This window comes from Limanda limanda, chromosome 4, assembly GCF_963576545.1.
Source record: "Limanda limanda chromosome 4, fLimLim1.1, whole genome shotgun sequence".
Taxonomy (NCBI): Eukaryota; Metazoa; Chordata; class Actinopteri; order Pleuronectiformes; family Pleuronectidae; genus Limanda; species Limanda limanda.
In genome coordinates this window covers 26,808,414-26,831,590 of record NC_083639.1, presented here as the reverse complement: position 1 = coordinate 26,831,590, position 23,177 = coordinate 26,808,414, and the positions used below count along the sequence as shown (strand labels likewise).

The 23,177-nt window shown below is 42.5% G+C and overlaps 4 protein-coding genes across 5 annotated transcripts; all 4 read left to right on the top strand.

Moving 5' to 3' along the window:
- The first annotated feature begins 1,008 nt into the window (after window positions 1-1,008).
- LOC132999850 (major histocompatibility complex class I-related gene protein-like) lies at window positions 1,009-10,281 on the top strand. Its single transcript, XM_061069629.1, has 8 exons — window positions 1,009-1,115; window positions 1,722-1,982; window positions 2,995-3,273; window positions 3,830-4,132; window positions 7,049-7,156; window positions 7,498-7,515; window positions 8,925-9,009; window positions 9,388-10,281. Exons 1-7 carry the CDS (start codon window positions 1,061-1,063, stop codon window positions 9,002-9,004), a joined length of 1,104 nt encoding a protein of 367 aa, XP_060925612.1. The 5' UTR covers window positions 1,009-1,060; the 3' UTR covers window positions 9,005-9,009; window positions 9,388-10,281.
- A 1,193-nt stretch (window positions 10,282-11,474) lies between these two features.
- On the top strand, window positions 11,475-17,011 carry LOC132999851 (major histocompatibility complex class I-related gene protein-like). The gene is made up of 8 exons (XM_061069630.1): window positions 11,475-11,545; window positions 11,722-11,982; window positions 12,406-12,684; window positions 13,481-13,783; window positions 14,084-14,188; window positions 14,998-15,015; window positions 15,522-15,606; window positions 15,980-17,011. Exons 1-7 carry the CDS (start codon window positions 11,491-11,493, stop codon window positions 15,599-15,601), a joined length of 1,101 nt encoding a protein of 366 aa, XP_060925613.1. The 5' UTR covers window positions 11,475-11,490; the 3' UTR covers window positions 15,602-15,606; window positions 15,980-17,011.
- A 576-nt stretch (window positions 17,012-17,587) lies between these two features.
- Window positions 17,588-22,320, top strand: rpp14 (ribonuclease P/MRP 14 subunit). Of its 2 annotated transcripts, none has more exons than XM_061069982.1 (6): window positions 17,588-17,637; window positions 20,454-20,614; window positions 20,753-20,837; window positions 21,021-21,097; window positions 21,213-21,291; window positions 22,252-22,320. In XM_061069982.1, exons 2-6 carry the CDS (start codon window positions 20,523-20,525, stop codon window positions 22,306-22,308), a joined length of 390 nt encoding a protein of 129 aa, XP_060925965.1. In that variant the 5' UTR covers window positions 17,588-17,637; window positions 20,454-20,522; the 3' UTR covers window positions 22,309-22,320. The 2 variants fall into 2 exon arrangements, with proteins under 2 accessions (XP_060925965.1, XP_060925964.1); XM_061069981.1 differs by lacking the exon at window positions 17,588-17,637 and adding an exon at window positions 17,766-17,836.
- A 15-nt stretch (window positions 22,321-22,335) lies between these two features.
- On the top strand, window positions 22,336-23,170 carry LOC133000104 (hydroxyacyl-thioester dehydratase type 2, mitochondrial-like). Its single transcript, XM_061069980.1, has one exon. It carries the CDS (start codon window positions 22,336-22,338, stop codon window positions 22,819-22,821), a length of 486 nt encoding a protein of 161 aa, XP_060925963.1. The 3' UTR covers window positions 22,822-23,170.
- Window positions 23,171-23,177: the final 7 nt, after the last annotated feature.

Below are 23,177 nucleotides of genomic sequence, written 5' to 3'. Positions count from 1 at the left end.
CTCACACACTTTACCGAACTCACTCAGTCACATTCACTCACTCAGTGTTTGTTCCACGTCTATCACACACATTGTCCACGAAGCTGTCAGGGGTAGTTAAAGCGTTCTGATTCTTGCTTATGGACACTTGGCCATGTCGACTGGAGCAGCTGGGGATCGAACCTGTGCTCCTCTGGTTAGTGGACGATCCGGTCTACCTCCTGAGCCACAGCCGCCAAAACATGCAGCTGCAGAACCAGAATTTCCTTCCTGTATTGAACCTAAACACTCACCTTCATGACGTTAGGTCACGTTTCCCCTGATGAGACATGAGACGTGTCATATCACAAACGTTCCATTTTCTGTTGATTATATTTAGAAATCGCAGTAACACAATTTCAAGTTTTCATTTGTACTGTGTAGAAATTGAACGTTTCAGGCTACATTTTTCTTGTATCTCGTTTTTATAAATAAATGTTAAATTAAGATGCTTTGCTGTTTCATTCCTTTTGTTCTTGTGTTTTTAATAAAGTCTCTGATGTTCTCTGGGATTTCTGCCTCTTTGTGATTCAAAGTGTAGACAAGTTCAACACATCTGTGAAAGTTCAAATGTTCCTTATCGTCCCAGAGAATAAACTAATGTGGATTTGACCTGTAAGAGCAGCAAGGAAAAAGCTATTTGGTCAAACCTGGGATTCTCACCAGGAAAATGACAAAGACATTTTACACATGACAAATCTGATGTCAAAATGTCAGATCTGCACCAAAACAGTTTTGCTGATTGTTCATCCAGCTGATAACCACAAGTCATGACCCTGAAGGATCCTGTGGGTGTGAACCTACCTCATTCTACACAAACATGTCGTCACAAGCAGAAGTTTACTTTCACTTTTCCTTTTCCCCAGTTTTAAGTGACAGAAAGGCTGATGCTAAATTCCCATTGGCTCAGAGGATGTCTCCGCCTCACAGTTTGTCCTCGTCTCGCCTGGTTTTGTTTCTTTTCTACACAGTTTGTCTCTCTGTGTAAAGACAGGAGCTCATCTACCTTCAGTCCAGTAAAGAGGAAACATCACAGCTCACCATGTTCACTGTTCTTTCCCTTCTTCTACTGACAGCAGCACACAGTGCGACGGCTCGTGAGTTAAACTCCACGTTTCTACTTTATTTGATTGTGTTTGGTTGATTTGAAGTGAAAGGGAAAATGCTGAATCAGAAATGGTGCTGACAACCGAATGAACATGTTGTCATATTGTTATTGTTGTCAATGTTTTCTGAGTCTATACATTTAAAAAATAGACAAGCCCTTCCTGTAACAATGTCCCACTTTGTTTTGTTAACTGGGTCCAGTATAAATGTATATGTGTATATATGGATAAATATATATTGATACATAAAGAGAGAGAAACCAACTATTTAAAGATGTTAAGAATAAAAGTTTCATCGAGTAACTGGAAATTGAAGTAGTTTTCACTTCACATTAAATACTCTGCAGTAGAAAATGTTATTTTCTAATATTAAACATTTGAGTCATTAGATTGAATCCATTTATAAGACCTAGCAGAATATTCAAAGTAAAGAGCGTCTGGACTCTGTAGCAGACGTTTTATCTATGAATGTGTTTTTGTGTTTGTTTCCCTCACAACAGCTGAAGTTGTGTTGCATCTGCTTCAAGTCTTCTTGACTCTGAGTGATTTATAAAACAGTCTGAAAACGAAAGTCATGACTTGAACTTTTTCTTGCAGGGATTCACTCTATGAGGTATTTCACCACTGCGTCGTCTCAAGTCCCAAACTTTCCAGAGTTAGTGGTTGTTGGTTTGGTCGATGAAGTTCAGATCGATTACTATGACAGCAACACAAAGAAACTCGAACCCAAACAGGACTGGATGTTAAAGGAAACTGATTCACTGTACTGGAAGAGGCAGACTCAGATTGCTTTGAGGTCACAGGAGGTCTACAAACACAACATTGAAACCGCAAAGAAACGCTTCAACCAAACTGGAGGTTTGTTTACATTTCACTCGCAAATAATATATAACACACACCACAACACACCATCACACGCACGCTCACACAGACACACTCACACATCAACACACACACACTAACACACTCACATTCACACACAAACACACACAGAAATTTTAATAAAAGTGTATTTGATCCAAAATATTTACTAATTCATCAAACATGTGATCAGTAGACTTTTTTAAAGATCACAATTTTGTTTATCAAGTAAAAATCTCAGATGTTTTGGGATGTTTCTTAAATATTAGAGTTTGTTGCTTCTCGTACTTTTTGATGAATTAAAAACAGTCACAGTCATTTTCACTACTTTCTGATATATTCTTCAGTTTAAACGAGTAATTGATTCATTTAAAAAATACATAATCTACAAGAATGATGAGTTTGTACCTTAAATATATAAAATCAACAGTAGAGCAGCAGATGAACGCCCCTGTGCTGACAACAGTGTGTCCACAAAGAAATAAACACAGCAGAGAATTACACGTTAGATTAGATTCACCGAAACACAGAGTCAAAGCCAGAAGACATTTATATACTGTAGTGCTGAACAATACATTTAACTTATAACTTGATCAGCAGAAAATAATAAAGATCAACAGCTGTGAATGAGTTGATATCAGTTAACTCAGTCAGAGAAGAACTCATGAAACTCAGGAGCAGGTCAGGAGCTGATCCAGGATCAGCTTTCATCTCTTTAAGATTTTCAATGGTTTCCTTGATTTTCAGAGAGAAACTCGCGGATCATGATGAAACAAATCAGACACGTTTAGGAGACGGATGTTTATGAGTGACTGTTGGGCCTTGGTGGAGGTTTGTACTCCACTGAGGGAGGTTCTAGTTTGATGCTACAGAAATATGTGTCTGTGTGTGTGTGAGAGAGAGTGTGTGTGTGTGTGTGTGTGTGTGTGTGTGTGTGTGTGTGTCTCCGTGTTTGTCTCTCTGTGTGTCAGATGTGATATAACAGGTCAGATCTCTGTCTCTCTCTAAGGTCTTCACATAGTCCAGTGGATGCAGGGATGTGAATGGGACGATGAGACTGGAGAAGTTAACGGTTATGATCAGTATGGTTATAATGGAGAAGACTTCATATCATGGGACATGGAGACAGAGACGTGGATCGCTCCGACACCACAGAGTGTCATCACCAAACTGAAGTGGGATCAGGATAAAGCTCTACTCGCATATATTAAGAACTACCTCCTCCAGGAGTGTCCTTCCTTTCTGAAGAAGATACTGGAGCACGGGAGGAGCTCTCTGCTGAGAACAGGTGACATCACAGAACCTCCATCAACTCAATGTTCCTCTTTCTCTCTCTTTGGTAGCGAACGAAAGCAAATACACAAACACCTGCTGGACTCAGTCTGCTCCCTGTCTGTTATCATCTCTCTCTCTCTCTCTCTCTCTCTCTCTCTCTCTCTCTCTCTCTCTCTCTCTCTCTCACTCTCAATCTCTCCGTAGTGGCCGCAGGCATCATGCTCCCGGGTCGTCCGTCCCATTGCTCTGAACCATAGACCGTATATGAACACGATATCTCCAGAATGTCTTGAGGGAATTTCTTCAAATTTGGTGCATACGTTCACTACTGTGAATGTGACATAATAGCACTGCCCCTAGGGAACTTCATTACATCTGGAACAGTTCACTGGGAGTCACCAATGAATGGATTAGACCAGGTCCTCTGAAGGAAGCCGTCCTTGAATGGAGACCCAGCCGGAGTGTCGACTAATGACTAATGCAAAATAAATAGAATCAAACAGGAATGATATTATTAGTGTACAATAGATTTCAATAACCAATAAACTGTCTTTCTTTTTCCTCCCCAGAGCTTCCCAGGATCTCTCTCCTCCAGAAGTCTCCCTCCTCTCCAGTCACCTGCCTCGCTACAGGTTTCTACCCCGACAGCGCCATGTTGTTCTGGAGGAAAGACGGGGAGGATCTTCATGAGGACGTGTACCGTGGAGAGGTTCTCCCCAACCATGACGGGACCTTCCAGATGAGCGCTGAGCTGAAGGTTTCCTCCATCTCCCCTGAAGACTGGAGGAGGTACGAATGTGTGTTCCAGATCTCTGGTGTGAAGGAGGACATCGTCACCAAACTGGACGAAGACTCAGTCGAGTCCAACAGAGGTGAGACTGGAGACATGTTGGCTAATGTGTAGCAGGAGAAGTTTTTCTTTCATCAATGTATATAAATTAATTTAGATCAGTGTTAAACCAGTGCATGTGCCCCCTTAGTCATCATGATCAATCAAATTGATTGATCATGTGACCCTGAAAATGAAGTTTTAATGTGTCTGCAACTTACCGGAGTGCTTGCTGTGGCTCCTTTGTCCTACCGCCGATCTGTTTACCAATACGCCGACAGAGGAGAAAGAAGAGAGGGAAGCGTGCCGGTATCCTGTGTAGATCTCGGACGAGATGCTGCAATCCCCCGCTACCAAGCATTCTACTCGCGAATGTTCAATCCCTGGACAATAAAATGGACGAGCTACATGCACGGACTAACTATCAGCGGGACATCGCGAACTGCTGTGTGCTGGCGTTCACTGAGACCTGACTGGATCCTATGGTGCCTGACTGAATCCATTAGCACTCTCCAGGACTGCTTTGAAACCACAGATTGGCAGATGTTCTGTGTTGCAGCGGATGGGGACATTAACAAATACACAGACACTGTTGCTGCATATATCTCGAAATGCATCAATGATGTCGTCCCTAGGGTCAGTGTTAGGACTTTCCCAAACAAAAATCCCTGGGTTAATCGTAATGTTCCTGCTAGGCTCAGAGCACGGTCCTCTGCCTATAACTCTGCTGACCCGGAGGCTTTGAGGAAGTCCAGATGGGACCTACGGAGGGCCATCAGAGATGGAAGAAGAGACTACAGGGACAAGCTGGAATCCAACTACCTCAGCTCTGACCCCCAACGCTTGGGGGGTGGCCTGCGACACATCACAGGCTATAAAGGGAGGAAAAGCAGTGATGATCAGCCTGCCGCCTCCCTACCTGATGATCTCAACACCTTCTACGCACGGTTTGAGGCAACCAACACCCTTCCATCCGCGAGACTGGCCGAGGACCGAGACGATGACTGCACTCTGTCCCTGACCGTGGCTGACGTGAGGCGAGAGCTTCAAAGAGTGAAGCCTCGAAAGTCATCTGGGCCCGATGGAGTTCCAGGCCGTGTCCTCAGGGGGTGCGCCGACCAGCTAGCGGAGGTATTCACCTCCATATTCAACCTCTCCCTACATCTGTCAACAGACTCCCCCTGCTTCAAGCAGGCCACCATCATCCCCATACCCAAGAAACCATCCGTCACTTGTTTGAATGACTACCGCCCTGTAGCACTGACCTCCACCATCATGAAGTGCTTCGAGCGTCTGATCAAAACTCACATCTGCTGGACCCTTCCCGACACCCTTGACCCCTTCCCGTTTGCATAACGCCCAAACAGGTCTACGGATGATGCTATCGCCCTGACAACAAACACCACCCTCTCCCACCTGGAAAAGGCCAACACATACGTGAGGATGCTGTTCGTGGACTACAGCTCAGTGTTCAACACTATTATGCCTGCCAAGCTCGTCCCTAAGCTCAGGAGCCTGGGTCTTAAAACCCCACTGTGTAACTGGATCTTGGACTTCCTGACGAGCAGACCCCAGGTGGTGAGAATGGGCAACCACACCTCCTCCTCACTGACCCTGAGTACTGTGTTCATCACTGAGTACTGGGGCCCCTCAGGGCTGTCTACTCAGTCCCCTCCTGTACTCCCTGTACACGCAGGACTGTGTGGCAACACACAGTTCCAACATCATAACATCAGAACAGCCTGTCTCTCAACTTCTGCAAGACCAAGATTCAAGATTCAAGATTCAAGATTTTTATTGTCAAATGAACAGAGATAACATGAAGTAGTCACTGTCAATGAAATGCTTGGGTCCCATTCTCTCTTTAAGCAATGCTCAGTAATTTCAACCCAAAAAAATAAAATAAAAATAGAAATAGTATAAAATAGAATAAAAAAGAATAAAATAGAATAACAATAAAATAGAATATCAAAAATTAAAAATAGAAAATAAAATATATACATCTAAATATATATCTTTACAGATGAATGTTCAGTTGGTGCAGTAGTGCAAATATTCAAATAGGCTTATTATGGTGCTGGTGCAAATATGCAAATATTCCAGGGTGCTGGTTTGGTGGAGTTATTGCAGTTCAGAGGAGTTTAAAAGCAGTTTAAAAGTCTTATGGCCTGGGGGATGAAACTGTCTCTGAGCCTGGTGGTGCGGGCCCGGATGCTGCGGTACCGTCGGCCTCCTGAAAACAAGGAGATGATTGTGGACTTCAGGAAGCTGCAGAGGGGGGGGGGTCACGATCCGATACACATCGACGGAGCCGTAGTGGAGAGAGTCTCCGAGTTCAAATTCCTCGGTGTGTTCATCACGGATGACCTTACCTGGTCCAAACAAGCGGACTCGGTGGTCAAAACTGCACAGAAGAGCCTTTACTTCCTGAGGAGACTCAAGAAGTTTGGCATGGCTGCAAAAGCACTAACAAACATTTACAGGTGCACCATCGAGAGCATCCTCTCAGCTGCACTACTGCCTGGTATGGTAGCTGCTCTGCTGCTGATCGCAAGGCCCTGCAGAGGGTGGTGAAGACAGCGGAGCGTATCACCGGCTGCCAACTACCTTCCGTGCAAGGCATCTACAGCACAAGCACGGAACATCATCATGGACCACAGCCACCAGGGTTGTGGAATTCTCACACTGCTCCCGTCTGGCAGACGTTACTGGAGCATCCGAGCACGGACTACCAGACTCAAAAACAGCTTTTTTCCCCAGGCCGCAAGGCTTTTGAACCAGCAACACTGACTCACTGAACAGTAACATGTACATTCTGCCTCCCCACTCATACAACTACACTTACTACTTACTTACTACACATATATTCATATTATTTAATTTAATATTCCTCACTCCTTCACCCTGTAAACTGCTGCTTCATATTACTATGTTGTATGTTTTTTATTCTGCTCAACAGCGAAGCCCATCAGCGTGACCACCATCATCATCATCATCATCGCTGCAGTGGTCGCTCTCGCTGGCGTCAGCGCTGTCATTGGATTCATCGTGTACAGGTGGAAGAAAGGTGATAGACCAACACAGAAGCTTAGTCCAAAATGTTTCTGGTGTTTTGATTTCAGACTTTCTAATTAATGCTCGTTCAGATCAAACCTCATGAAACAAACTTCAGTTCTTCACACACCAACTTCTGTTTCAAGAGCTGCAGGGTTCAGACAAAGTTTTCTAACTTCCCTCTGCACCAGAGACTGTTTATAAAAAGCTTTGCACACAGCGTCCAGCACACAAACAATAAAAAGTGACAGAATGTTGTCGATCGTTTGAGTAGGATCGCCACGAGAGAAAAACATTTCTGATTGTGTTTTTACTGTAATAACTGAAATCATTTGTATTTTCTTTTTATTTCAGCCCAAAGTACTTCACCTGGTAAGTAAAACTTCTATCTCTATTCTGTTTTCCTTTTATACTAACATGCTTTATGAGGACATCACGTCACGTTAGCACAGCAGCTGAGAGTACTAACATGTCCAGTTTTATAAAACTCCCCCAACACCTCTTTGGTCCACTTTGTACTGGTCCACTTTGAACTGGTCCACTTTGTACTGCCAGTCAGAGAGGCGTTATGTTTTCAGGCTGTTCATCCATTCGTCCCCATCTTGTGAAGACGGTATCTCAGGAATGCCTTGAGGGAATTTCTTCAAATTTGCCACAAATGTTCGGTAAAGGCCAATTTATGCTTTTGCGTATATTGTAAAACGGATAGATAAGACCGCCCTAACCGCCGTGGAACGCCCTCTCCGAGCGCCTCGGAGAGCTTTACGTACACCTCTGATTTTCTAACTCTCCGTCTTTATGTCGGAGAGCCCACGGACAGCTCTTGGCTGTGATTGGTCTGCGAACGTCATCATTTCTGTACGGCGTCATTTCCGTACGGCGTCATTTCCGGACCTCACACTTCCTGTTTCCTTCCCTGTGTCACATCAAACCCAATCACAACTATGATTCTACGATTAATGTGACGTGTGTGTTAAGCCAGCGGAGTTGTCCGGCTGACGGTGGCTCGTTTGAGCACTGAGGGCATGTGTGCACGGTCACAGACGGTTATAACGAGCTTTCAAAACGGCGCAAGCAGGCTAGGCTAGCGGGCTAGCCACCATGCTAACTGCGGTGGTAACAGTGCAAGAACCCGCCGTCACGACTTTAATTCCACTTCTATCATGACACTGTTTCTATAATACCGTCAGGTTAGAAGCAAACACTGGATAGTAGTAGTTAGTGTCGGGAGTCCCTGCTGACTGTGTGTGGAAGCTGGGGGGGAGCTAGCTCCGGGTAGCTTCTAGCTACATGTAGCCTCAAGCAGATTCAAGCTGTGGAATCAGCAACACAGTTCGGAAACAAGACCGGGGAACCGCTGCGCTAAGAAACGATTACATCAGCATCTTGACCCGCTGGGTGTCACTTTATTTAGTTCTGTTAGTTGCCATGGTTCAGTGTGTGGGACGCAAGCTGACAGATGTAAACAGAGACACGTGGACTTCTTCTTCCCAAATGGGGTAGGCTTCTCTGAGCTCGTCTTCCGTTGCGCCCCCTATGGGTTTGGCGGTGAATTTTTTTCGACGTACACTGGTCGGAAAAGTAAAAATCAAAAATACTCTTTGCCCCCTGTGGAGCCCTCTCCGAGAAACTGAGAACGTAGAAGCATACTCTGTAGATTAGATAGTGTTGATTTTGTGCTGAAGAGAGTTTTCAGGACTGTTCCCTGCAGTGTTGGTGGTTTGTAATGAAAGTGTCTGTTCAGAGGAGGATGGACTAACAATGTGTTTCTGACCTCACAGCTGGTACAGATCCAGTTGTCTTAGAGCCGCTTAGACCAGGTGATGGAGGTTCTAATTCTCCAAGTGAGACGTCCTCCTGAACACAGTGAGTTGCTTCATCTGTTCAACAAAACTTCCTCAAACTAAGTGCAAAGTAACAGATGTGTGATCAGGTGTAAAAACCTCTGTTTTAATTAGAAATAAAAACATCTGCTGAGAGCAAGAAACAGATCAGAAACCTTCACGTTGATATGACAGATTAAATGTTGAATTAAAACTCAAATATCAGCAGTGACACAACAATTCAAATGTTAATGAACCCAACATTTAGTGCTTATCAATTTAAGATCAGTGTATTTTTTCTGAGCAAACTTTAATTTCACTGAGAGAATCTTGGAAATATTAGGTCTCAACACTGTAAATACATAAAATATGTGGCTTTGTGGAACTGAACATTTCATTTTTATTTATTTTTTCTCTTCAGGTTTAAGGACAAGAAGCAGTGTCACCACAGTCTTGCCCTTACGCTGGGAATTCATTGATTATTCATCACTCAAATCATAAACTGATATTCAGAGTCAGACATTGATTGTATGTACAAAATTAGTTTTCCAGATGTGTAAATATTCAGATTTTATTTTATTTCTAATTTGGCCTGAACACGAATAGAATTAATTTAGAGTCGCTTGTTTTTTTTGTTTGGTTATATTCATCCGTAGCTGTGTTCTTAACCTTTAAAGTTCAATTTAGTGGAGATTATAAAAGGGTTGTGAGATGTTTTAAGTATCTCATATGAAATGTTCTGTTAATATTTCCTGTTAGTTTTTAGGGAGAAGGGACTTTTCTGTTTTAGCCTTGTTAACATTTACACTACAAAGGATTCAAGCAGTTTATTCCACATGCAGACGTGAAATTGATCACCCTGAGCAGTGATGTTCTCCATATGAACATTTGAATACATTGATATCGTCCTGTTGACGACTCACACACTTACTCACGTACTCACTCAGTCACTCAGTCACATTCACTCACTCAGTGTTTGTTCTGTCACACGTCAATCACACACATTGTCCACGAAGCTGTCAGGGGTAGTTTAATCTGTCTGATTCTTCCTTATGGACACTTGGGCATGTGGACTGGAGCCGCTGGGGATCGAACCTGTGCTCCTCTGGTTAGTGGACGATCCGGTCTACCTCCTGAGCCACAGCCACCAAAACATGCAGCTGCAGAACCAGAATTTCCTTCCAGTATTGAACCTAAACACTCACCTTCATGACGTTAGGACACGTTTCCCCTGATGAGACATGAGACGTGTCATATCACAAACGTTCCATTTTGTGTTTTGCCAACTTAACTTCAGCAACTTTACAAATTTAACTGAGTGAAGTTAGTTGAGGCAAATATGTTTACAAATCCATTAAACATTCTCTGTTGATACAATTTCAAGTTTTCATTTGTACTGTGTAGAAATTGAACGTTTGAGGCTACATTTTTCTTGTATCTGGTTTTTATATTTATATTTTATTTAATACATGTTAAATAAAGATGCTTTGCTGTTTCATTCCTTTTGTTCTTGTGTTTTTAATAAAGTCTCTGATGTTCTCTGGGATTTCTGCCTCTTTGTGATTCAACGTGTAGAAAAATTTAACACATCTGTGAAAGTTCAAATGTTCATTATCGTCCCAGAGAATAAACTTATGTGGATTTGACCTGTAAGAGCAGCAAGGAAAAAGCTATTTGGTCAAACCTGTGACTCTCAACAGCAAAATGACAAAGACATTTTACACATGACAAGAAAAATTTCAAATCTGCACCAAAGCAGTTTTGCTGATTGTTCATACATGTCAGGGGACGGGCGAAAATGGCAAGTGTGAACCCGGAATATCAAAGTTCTTGTTTAATAGCAGATCAGGGGGTCAGAAGCCAGGCAGACAGTCAGGTCAAAAAAACAAAGCAGACAGGGAGCAGGCAAAAGGGAATCCAGGGTCCAGGAGGTCAGAGCAGGGGTCAGGCAGAATACTTAGTCAGGAGATAACCCTGGCAGGCAAGGAGAGAACTCACTAGACGATCTGGCAGAGAACAGAGGAAATGAGCTGGTAGAAATACTGGGAGAACTAATGACTTGATGAAAAGCAGGTGCGTCTGTGGGTGGGGCAGGTAATGGTATCTGTGGAACGAGGGATGGCAGAGGAGTGGGGAGTGGCTGAATTCTGAAATGACATTAGTATAAGTATATGCAAAAAATAAGATAAGAAAAATAAAAATGTTAAGAGCAGGCTGAAGTTGTGACAATACAGCTGATAACCACAAGTCATGACCCTGAAGGATCCTGTGGGTGTGAACCTCGGGTCTTCATTCTACACAAACATGTCGTCACAAGCAGATCTTTACTTTCATTTTTCCTTTCCAAGTTTTAAGTGACAGAAAGGCTGATTCTAAATTCCCATTGGCTCAGAGGATGTCTCCGCCTCACAGTTTGTCCTCGTCTCGCCTGGTTTCATCTCTTTTCTACACAGTCCGTCTCTCTGTGTAAAGACGGGAGCTCATCTACCTTCAGTCCAGTAAAGAGGAAACATCACAGCTCACCATGTTCTCTGTTCTTTCCCTTCTTCTACTGACAGGAGCACACAGTGCGACGGCTCGTGAGTTAAAGTCACGTTTCTACTTTATTTGATTGTATTTGGTCGATTTGAAGTGAAAAGAAAAATGCTCCATGTTTTTAAAAGACACTGAAATGATTTCAGGTCTATTGTAATGTTTTTAGTGATTTATAAAACAGTCTTAAAACTAAGGTCATGACTTGAACTTTTTCTTGCAGGGATTCACTATCTGAAGTATTTCCTCACTGGTTCCTCTCAAGTCACAAACTTTCCAGAGTTTGTGACTGTTGTTTTGGTCGATGAACTTCAGATCCTTCACTATGACAGCAACACAAAGAAACTCGAACCCAAACAGGACTGGATGTTAAACGCAACTGATGCAAAGTTCTGGAAGGGTCAGACTCAGCTTGCTTTAACTGTAGAGCAGAACTTCAAAAAGTACATCAAGATCATACAGGAACGCTTCAACCAAACTGGAGGTTTGTTTACATTTCACTCTCTAATGATAACACAACACACACACACATACACACACTCTCTCTCACACTCTCACACACATAAACACGCATCCACAATCACATCCACACACACACATTACACTCACACTGTCAATCACACATAAACGCACGCACACTCACATTTAGACACATACCGACATTTTTATTCATTAGATTTGACCCCGTAATATTTACTAATTGATCAAACATGTGATCAATAGATATTTAAATGCCTCTGTGTGTCTCTGTATGTGTCTCTCTGTGTGTGTGTGTGTGTGTGTGTGTGTGTGTGTGTGTGTGTGTGTGTGTGTGTGTGTGTGTGTGTGTGTGTGTGTGTGTGTGTGTGTGTGTGTGTGTTTATGGTGAAGATGTGATAATAACAGCTCAGTTCTCTGTCTCTCTCAGGTCTTCACATTCTCCAGGTGACGTCTGGATGTGAATGGGACGATGAGACTGGAGAAGTTAAAGCTTATGATCAATATGGTTATGATGGAGAAGACTTCATATCATGGGACATGGAGACAGAGACGTGGATCGCTCCAACACCACAGAGTTATATCATCAAATTGAAGTGGGATCAGGAGAAAGCTCGACTGACATTCAAAAAATACTACTACACCAAGGAGTGTCCCTCCTATCTGAAGAAGTTCCTGGAGCAGGGGAGGAGCTCTCTGCTGAGAACAGGTGACATCACAGAACCTCCATCAACTCAATGTTCCTCTTTCTTTCTCTGTGGCAGTGAACGAGAGCAAATTCACAAACACCTGCTGGGAGTCTGCTCCCTCTCTGTTATCATCACTCTCTCTCCCTCTCTCTATCTCTCACTAATCTTCTCATGCCTCCGCTCTGGCGACACCTAGTGGCCGCAGGCATCATGCTCTCGGTCGTCCGTCCAATAGTTCTGAACACATATCTCCAGAATGCTTTGAGGAAATTTCTTCAAATTTGATGCAAACATTCACTTTGAATCAAGGATTAACTCACTTGATTTTAGTAGCCAAAGTTCAAAGGTCAAGGTCACTGTGTCCTCAAACAATAGGTTTTTCTTAAATGTGATATCTAACATCAGCTTGAAGGAATTTCTTCAGATTTGGTACAAACTTTCACATGGACTCAAAGATTGATTGGTTATTGATTAGATTTTGGTGCCTGGGGGTCAAAGGTCAAGGTCACAGTGACCTCATGTTACTGTGAATGTGACATAATAGCACTGACCCTAGGGAACTTCATTACATCTGGAACAGTTCACTTGGAGTCACTGATGAATGGATTAGACCGGGTCCTCTGAAGGAAGCCGTCCCTGAATTGAGACCCAGCCGGAGCGTCCTCCCTCCTTTACGTCATGTCGTCCTCCCCAGTGTCTTTGCATCACTTCAGCCTCTGTCTCTCACTCACATCTCACAGGCGGTTCACTTGTCTCGTATATTAACAAACACGACTAATGCAAAACCCATAAACTGTCTTTCTTTTTCCTCCCCAGAGCTTCCCAGGATCTCTCTCCTCCAGAAGTCTCCCTCCTCTCCAGTCACCTGCCACGCTACAGGTTTCTACCCCGACAGCGCCATGTTGTTCTGGAGGAAAGACGGGGAGGATCTTCATGAGGACGTGTACCGTGGAGAGGTTCTCCCCAACCATGACGGGACCTTCCAGATGAGCGCTGACCTGAAGGTTCCATTAAACTCCCCTGAAGACTGGAGAAGCTACGAGTGTGTGTTCCACATCTCTGGTATGACGGAGGTGATCGTCACCAAACTGGACAAAGACTCAGTCGAGTCCAACAGAGGTGAGACTGGAACATTCTAGTCACTGTTAAGACTCGACTGCTGCTCTGCTGTAGAAGATGAGTCCATGAAATTATTTAGTTAAGTAAAGTTTAAGACAAACCAGCGTGAATAAGCACAGAAACAGTCATTATGTACAGATGAAAACTGAAAGTAGAAACAACAGCAGGACAAACTCACACGTTTAGTGTCTGTGTGTGTCTGTTGTGTCTCAGGACAGGATTGTGGTTCAGGGAGTTTCTTGTCGTCCAACCTGTTTCATCTGTTCAGGTTGTGATGCTTTGTTTTTTTCCGCTTAACAGAGAAGCCCATCATCGTGACCACCAGCATCACCATCATCGCTGCAGTGGTCGCTCTCGCTGTCGTCAGCGCTGTCATTGGACTCATCGTGTACAGGAGGAAGAAAGGTGATAGACCAACACAGAAGCTTTGCCCAATATGTTTTTGGTGTTTTGATTTCAGACTTTCTAATTAATGCTCGTTCAGATCAAACCTCATGAAACAAACTTCAGTTCCTGACACACCAACATCTGTTTCAAGAGCTGCAGGGTTCAGACAAAGTTTTTTTTTTTTTTTAGTATGTTTATTTAGCATCGACGATACAAAATGAGGACATTAAAGACATGCTGTACTATGCTCACATTTTTCCAAATTTTACAATTTACAGTGACTCCCCACCCCCAGCCCCCCTTTCACACACCCACCCACACCTCCTTCCCCTATAGAGGTCCCAACCCTACCTGTCTCCAGGTGAAGGGGGGGGGGTACACATAGAGCGTAAACTAAAGAAAAAATTACATTTTGGGAATGTAAGTTCTAGTGGTACGTCAGCAGAACTCAGATATCTGACTCCTCAGGTGTAATATCTAATGAGTCTATAATGAACAACAAGGGGTTCCAGATTTTGTCAAATTTCCTCAGAGAGCCCTTGAGGGAAAACCTTGATCTCTCCAGCTTTAAGTTGTGTAGAACTTCCTTAACCCATCGATTGTAGGTTCGGGGCAAGTTGTGCTCACACAAAGTTTTCTCACTTCCCTCTGCACCATAGACTGTTTATAAAAAGCTCTGCACACAGCGCCCAGCACACAAACAATACAAAGTGACAGTATGTTGTCGATCGTTTGAGGAGGATCGCCACGAGAGAAAAACATGACACAATCCTGTTAGTGTTTTTACTGTAATTACTGAAATCATTTGTATTTTCTTTTTATTTCAGCCCAAAGTACTTCACCTGGTAAGTAAAACTTCTATTTCTATTCTGTTTTCTTTTTATACTAACATGCTTTATGAGGACATCACGTCACTTTTGCACAGCAGCTGAAAGTACTAACATGTCTAGTTTTATAAAACTCCCCCAATACCTCTTTGGTCCACTTTGTACTGGTCCACTTTGTACTAGTCCACTTTGTACTGGTCCACCCCGGCGCCAGTCAGAGAGGCGTTACGTTTTCAGGCTGTTCATCCATTCGTCCCCATCTTGTGAACACGGTATCTCAGGAATGCCTTGAGGGAATTTCTTCAAATTTGCCACAAATGTTCGGTAAGGCCTTGTCTACACTACTACTGCTCCCCACAGGAACCTGACCCAGTGCAGGACTCTAGTAAACCCTCTGTAGATTAGATAGTGTTGGTTTTGTGCTGAAGAGAGTTTTCAGGACTGTTCCCTGCAGTGTTGGTGGTTTGTAATAAAAGTGTCTGCTCAGAGGAGGATGGACTAACGATGTGTTTCTGACCTCACAGCTGGAACAGATCCAGTTGTCTTACAGACGCTGAGACCAGGTGATGGAGGTTCTAATTCTCCAAGTGAGACGTCCTCCTGAACACAGTGAGTTGCTTCATCTGTTAAATAAAAAACTGCCTCAAACTAAGAGCAAAGTAACATATGTGTGATCAGGTGTAAAACCTCTGTTTTAATTAAAAATAAAAACATCTGCTGAGAGCAAGAAACAGATCAGAAACCTTCACGTTAAAAGGACAGATTAAATGTTGAATTAAAACTCAAATATCAGCAACAATTCAAATGTTAATAAACCCAATATTTAGTACTTATCAATTTAAGATTAGTGTATTTTTTCTGAGTAAACTTTAATTTCACTGAGAAAATCTTGGAAATATTAGGTCTCAATACTGTAAATACATAAAATACGTGGCTTTGTGGAACTGAACATTTCATTTTTATTTATTTTTTCTCTCTTCAGGTTTATGGACGAGAAGCAGAACTCTTGTAGCAAAATTAGTTTTCCAGATGTGTATATATTCAGATTTTATTTTATTTCTAATTTGGCCTGAACAAGAACTTAATTAATCCAGAGTTGCTTGTTTTTATGTTTGGTTATATTCATGCGTTGCTGTGTTCTTCACCTTTAAAGTTCATTTTAGTGGAGATTATAAAAGGGTTGTGGGATGTTTTAAGTATCTCATATGAAATGTTCTCTTAATATTTATTATGTTAGTTTTTAGGGACAAGGGACTTTTCTGTTTAAGCCTTGTTAACATTTACACTGCAAAAATTAAAAGGTTTCGAACCTCGCAAAATTACCGAACTTATCTTGCGTGAGTTTTTAAAACTTCACATTTTCTCAAAGCTGTGAGTTCTAGTGTCCCTGCTCGTCAGGCTCCAGAGGATTCAAGCAGTTTATTCCACATGCAGACGTGAAATTGATCACCCTGAGCAGTGATGTTCTCCATATGAACATTTTAATACATTGATATTGTCCTGTTGACGACTCACACACTTTACCGAACTCACTCAGTCACATTCACTCACTCAGTGTTTGTTCTGTCACACGTTAATCACACACATTGTCCACGAAGCTGTCAGGGGTAGTTTAAGCGTTCTGATTCTTCCTTATGGACACTTGGGCATGCGGACTGGAGCAGCTGGGGATCGAACCTGTGCTCCTCTGGTTAGTGGACGATCCGGTCTACCTCCTGAGCCACAGCCGCCAAAACATGCAGCTGCAGAACCAGAATTTCCTTCCTGTATTGAACCTAAACACTCACCTTCATGACGTTAGGTCACGTTTCCCCTGATGAGACATGAGACGTGTCATATCACAATCGTTCCATTTTGTGTTTTGCCAACTTAACTTCAGCAACTTTACAAATTTAACTGAGTGAAGTTAGTTGAGGCAAATATGTTTACAAATCCATTAAACATTCTCTGTTGATTATATTTAGAAATCGCAGTAACACAAATTCAAGTTTTCATTTGTACTGTGTAGAAATTGAACGTTTGAGGCTACATTTTTCTTGTATCTGGTTTTTATATTTATATTTATATTTTATTTAATACATGTTAAATTAAGATGCTTTGCTGTTTCATTCCTTTTGTTCTTGTGTTTTCAATAAAGTCTCTGATGTTCTCTGGGATTTCTGCCTCTTTGTGATTCAACGTGTAGAAAAATTCAACCCATCTGTGAAAGTTCAAATGTTCCTTATCGTCCCAGAGAATAAACTAATGTGGATTTGACCTGTAAGAGCAGCAAGGAAAAAGCTATTTGGTCAAACCTGTGACTCTCAACAGGAAAATGACAAAGACATTTTACACATGACAAGAAAAATTACTGTGGTGGTTTTATTATGAATTCATTTTTAGGCTGCTCGAACTCAACTAGATGTAATGTGCTGTGTTTACTTTCACTTTACTTTTACAACCTCAGTGGATGAGTTTCACGCAGTTTTAAGTGACGTAGAGGCTGATCCTAAATCCCCATTGGCTCAGAGGATGTCCTCGGCTCACAGTTTGTCCTCGTCTCCCCTGGTTTCGTCTCTTCTCCACAGTTCATCTCTCTATGTAAAGACCCCTGAAACTCCAGAAGCCTTTTGTGAACTCACCCACTCCTCCAGTATAGTGGTGAGTAGATAATGAGTGAATTTACATTTTTGGGGGTGAACCATCCCTTTAACTTCACACAATATCAGTGTGGAATTAAACGTGAAGACGCGAACGCACCATAAGGAGCACGCATGCGCTCTGGTGACCTCTGCCCTGGAGCTTGTGTGGAAAACGTGTTTTCAAAACACGTTTTTAGCTTTGACTGTTAGTGAAGCTGGTGAGTAAACATCCTGTAGCTGCATGTTAAACATCATAACAACCCCAGGCTTGTTAGCTTGTTAGCTTGGACTGTCAGTGAAGCTAGTGAGTAAACATCCTGCAGCTTCATGTTAAACATCATATCAACAGGCTTGTTAGCTGTTAGCTTGTTAGCTTGCTAGCTTGGACTGTGAGTAAACTTCCTGCAGCTTCATGTTAAACACCATTAGCTATTAGCTTGATAGCTTGTTAGCTTGGACTGTTAGTGAAGCTAGTGAATAAACATCCTGCAGCTTCATGTTAAACATCATATCAACAGGCTTGTTAGCTGTTAGCTTGTTAGCCTGCTAGCTTGGACTGTGAGTAAACTTCCTGCAGCTTCACGTTAAACACCATAACAACCCCAGGCTTGTTAGCTGTTAGCTTGTTAGCTGTTAGCTTGTTAGCTGTTAGCTTGTTAGCTGTGAGCTTGTTAGCTTGAACTGTCAGTGAAGCTAGTGAGTAAACATCCTGCAGCTTCATGTTAAACATCATAACAACCCCAGCCTTGTTAGCTGTTAGCTTGTTAGCTTGTTAGCTTGAACTGTGAGGAAACTTCCTGCAGCTTCATGTTAAACATCATATCAACAGGCTTGTTAGCTCTTAGCTTGTTAGCTTGCTAGCTTGAACTGTTAGTAAACATCCTGCAGCTTCATGTTTAACATCATATCAACATGCTTGTTAGCTGTTAGCTTGTTAGCTTGGACTGTGAGTAAACATCCTGCAGCTTCATGTTAAACACCACAACAACAGGCTTGTTAGCTGTTAGCTTGTTAGCTTGGACTGTGAGGAAACATCCTGCAGCTTCATGTTAGACATCATATCAACATGCTTGTTAGCTGTTAGCCTGTTAGCTTGGACTGTGAGTAAACATCCTGCAGCTTCATGTTAAACACCATTAGCTGTTAGCTTGCTAGCTGTGTTTAGAGGACATCCCAACAGCTACGAGCTAGCTTCGTTAGCTACGTCACTTAGCTCCGGTTTGACCTCTTGTCAGCTAGTTTAGCTTCAGGTGGGTACAACTATGTGACACAGTGACTTGTCCACAAGGCAGATATGAGCTTTGTTCTTCTTCTAGTTGTTTATGTTGATTCGGAGCTGATCTATTGCATTGTGTGTACATACATGTGTATATGTGAATGAAGTGACTACAGCCCCTGGTGCAAACTAATGAAGAGCACTGGAGATTAGTCTGTGAGAATGAGTCGCTTAAGTCTTATGGACAGAGATGAAGCACTGAGTGTTTCAAGAAGTAGAAAGTTCCCAAACATTTGCACAAGTTCTATATTGAGTTTTCAAGTGCATCAAATAAAAGGCATTAACATTTGGAGATAGAGGGGCCGACCTCTGGTTCGTCGGTGTGTTAACCAATCAGACACATCCATACCAAAAACAAGCTTATTAGGCTTCTGCAAAAATACATCCGGTTGTTTTGAAGTAGTTTAGTCACAATCTACCTCAGAAAACAACAAACACACGTTCAAGTTTCAGGGTTCCTACGGTCATGAAAAACCTGGATTAGTCATGGAATTGTAAAATGTGCATTTCCAGGCCTGCAAAAGTCCTGGGAAAAAATAAAATCCCAAAAGTTTTGGAAAAGTCATGGAAATTTGTTATATTAATGATTTCATGTCGTTCATTTACGCTGAGTTTTAAATAATTCATATGCTTTTAAAGAAATACACTCAAAATATAAGCAGCCATACGCTCTCAAACTAACTGAGTTAGTATGACAGCGTATGCGTAAGGTGTACTGTAAGCCTTAGAAGTCTCATTGCTAGTTTAAATACTACATTTTGTCAGGTTCTCATGTATACACAGAGATATCACACAATGTTTGGACATGGAAATTTGGTTGAAAGTTGTGAAATCCATTGGTCAAAATGTGTATGAACCCTGAAGTTTGACTTATTATATTCAAAAATCACATCGAACTTGAGAAACATCTCTTTTAATCAGTAAGTAGCAGCAGACTGTTACACCCACGGTGTAAGGAGAGGTTCCGCAGGTCCTTCATCCCGGCTGCAGTCAGGCTCTACAACACCAGCACCACCTGATAATGTTGTAGTCCCTGTCTATTATCTCTATCTCCACTCAACCTCTCACCATAGCTGTATTTGTATTTTTCTTATTTATTTTTTATTTTTTACTCAGATCACTACCATGCACAATAATATTCAACACTTTACATCTATATTTATATCATGGTCACTTCTAATGGTTACATTGCAATATTTATATTTCCATTATGCTATCTTGTAGTATTATTTATATTATGGTCACTTACTTTTTAATTATTTTCTGTATCATGGTCACTACTGTTGCAATATTACTTATAATATTTTTGTTTTCATTACAATAACACTTACATCACTCCACTTTCTCCCCAGTACCTGCTTTTGCACAGTGTCTGTTTTGCAGGTTGTTTGTTTCTGTACTCTCATTATGTGTAGTTTAGTAGTGTACATATTGTGATCTTTTTTATTGTGCTTCGGCACTGTTACTTAAATTCTGTTTTCTCTTATTTGCTGTAACAAATTTCCCCGTTGTGTGGATAAAATAAAGAAATCTAAATCTAAAATCTAAATCTGTTCCAGTTTGACACGTCAGCTGATTGGCCGGCCGATCATCACTCGAGGAGCCGGAGTCACCGATGCTGTGATATCATGAGCGTCGTCGTCAAGAAGGACGAATCTGGTGTTTACCAACGGGTGGTGTTAAAGAACGCCGCGCCACACCACTACGTGAATGTCTGCCTGTAAGTCACTGTAACCATTTAGTGTGATAAATAAATCTAGTAACTTAGTGTCTGCTCCAAAATATTTAAATATTCTAAAAGTGCATTTTATACATGATTCCTGCCCATCTCTCACAAATCATATCTCTGTGTGTTTAGTGTCCTGGAAGATGAGTCGACCAAACTGAGTGGAGTTGAATTTAAGCTGTTTATCGTCTCAGGCCTGAAGAGCCTGTACGGAGAGGTGAGGTCATTATAATGTACGGCCCGACGGTTCGATTCCCACCACAGCTGAACAAATGTGATGTGCTCATTTTGACACAGTCGACTGTACCTCAGCACACAGAGCCACAGACCCCCTGAGATGTGGAGGCAGTTTAGTTTTCATGAATGTTTGTGTTGTTTATGTGTTGTTTGTGTTGTTTAGGTGGGAGCAGCTTTACCTTTTGACGTGTTGAAGTACGATGAAGACAAACGCTCGGCTCTGCTGCGTGTTTACAGCAGGTGAGCTTCAGTCCGCAGCCGCAGGACCAGAACAAGTTTCCACTCTCGAGTCACTTTCTGATTCAAACCACCTGCTACATGTGATGGACTGAATTAGTTCTGTGTGTTTTCTCAGGGGTTTGGTGAAGCTGTGGAGCTCCCTGACTCTGCTGGGCTCCTACCAGAACCAGGCCTGTGCCTTCAGAGTGCTGCAGGTCAGACTTCATCAATTACTCCAAAAGCTGCTTATACAAACAGATTCCTTCTTGTTGCAGATGCAATCTCAGGAGAATCTTTGCCACTGTTCCTGCATCCTGCTTAGAAGTAGGGAACACTTCAACCCATTTGCTGAACATGCACACTATTACCAGGCAGTATTTCTTTCCTTCTGACAGAGTTAATTCAATAAAATCCATCATTAAATGCTAGGGTTGCGAAGGGGCGGAAACTTTCCACGCCAATATTAGGCTTGGGAATATGGGGAATTTTGGGAAAAAAAAAAAACTATGCAAATTAAACGCTGAGCAATAAAAACATATTTTTACAGACAATTCCAATTGTTTGGCTAACTATTCATATCTCTGGCATTGCATTAGCGCATTTTTACAAACTTTTTTCTCATCTTATTCTACAGAACAATGCCACGTGCACTCTCTCATGTGTGGAGACATTTCACCTCATCCAATGTAGAAGGAAAGGCTGTGTACATTTGCAAATACTGTGCAAAGACCTATGTTAAGAATGACACAACGATGCAGAAGCATATAGTCAAGTGCCCAAAGTTTCCTCAGGGCTCAAATCAGCCTATGAAACAACAAAATGTTTATATTTATGTCTGTATATGACAAGGTAAATACAGTTAGTATAAATTACCCACAACATTTCCAGTTTATTCCCGTTAATTCCCGTTAATTCCTGTATATTCCCGTTAATTCCCGTTAATTCCCATGGAAAGTTTCCAACTTTGAATATTCCCGGAATTTTGCAACCCTATTACATTTTTTTAACAGAAATCAGCTGCAAATACGTACACCATGAGACATTTAAATTAAAATTGGGAGTGTTAAGTTCAGATTGTTTTATCACAGCTGGGTTTCAGAGGTGAAGGGTGAACCTCTGCGTGTGAGAGGAAACATTTCTGTCAGGTTGACGCGTTTCACACATTCTGTCTTCAGGTGTCTCCGTATCTTCTGGCGCTGACAGGAAACAGCCGAGAGCTGCAGCTGGACTGACGCAGGAGAAGCAACGTCTGGTTCAAGATGAGTTTCATATGGAGGAGCGTCTTCAACAGATCGAAGCTGTGTCTCTCCACCATCGCAGCAGCTCCTCCCCCCTGTAGGCTGCTCCACGTAGGCCAGCGAGCCTCCCTCACCAAAGCCTTCTCCACCCAGGATGTGGAGCTGTTCGCCGCGCTGACGGGGGACACCAACCCCCTCCACCTGGACCCGGCCTACGCCAAGACCACCTCCTTCGAGGCGCCCATCGTGCACGGCGTCCTCATCAACGGCCTGATCTCGGCGGTGCTCGGCACCAGAATGCCCGGCCCGGGCTGCGTCTTCCTGCACCAGGAGATCCGCTTCCCGGCGCCTCTGTATATCGGCGAGGAGGTGCTGGCCGAAGCCGAGGTCGTCAAGATCAAGATGTCGTTCGCCCTGATTGCGGTGACGTGCTCGGTGAAGGACAAGGTGGTGATGCAGGGGGATGTGATGGTGATGATGCCCGAGGATCAGCAGAAGAAGGGTTGAGATGAGGTCAGAGGTCAGAGGTCACAGCAGGCTGACAGTGAACAGTTCAGATGATGTGACAGTTTCGGGGACTAAAAATGGCCGCCGCTGCCTGTGCTGTGGCTCAGCTTCTCCGGGATTAAGTTGCTTCTGGTTTGCAACAACTTTTCTACCCAGTGGAATTTGCACATTGAAGATTTCACGCTATTGTTTCCATTTTTGTTTCTGATCTTAAACCATGAGAAGAAGAACACTGAGCAGATCACAGACACTGACGATGATTTAGAATGCAGTGTTTTTAATTTGTTGGCTCTGCTCTGCATTTTGTTTAACGTAATACATTTTTGCGTGGAATAAAATTGTGAAGTTATCGTTGG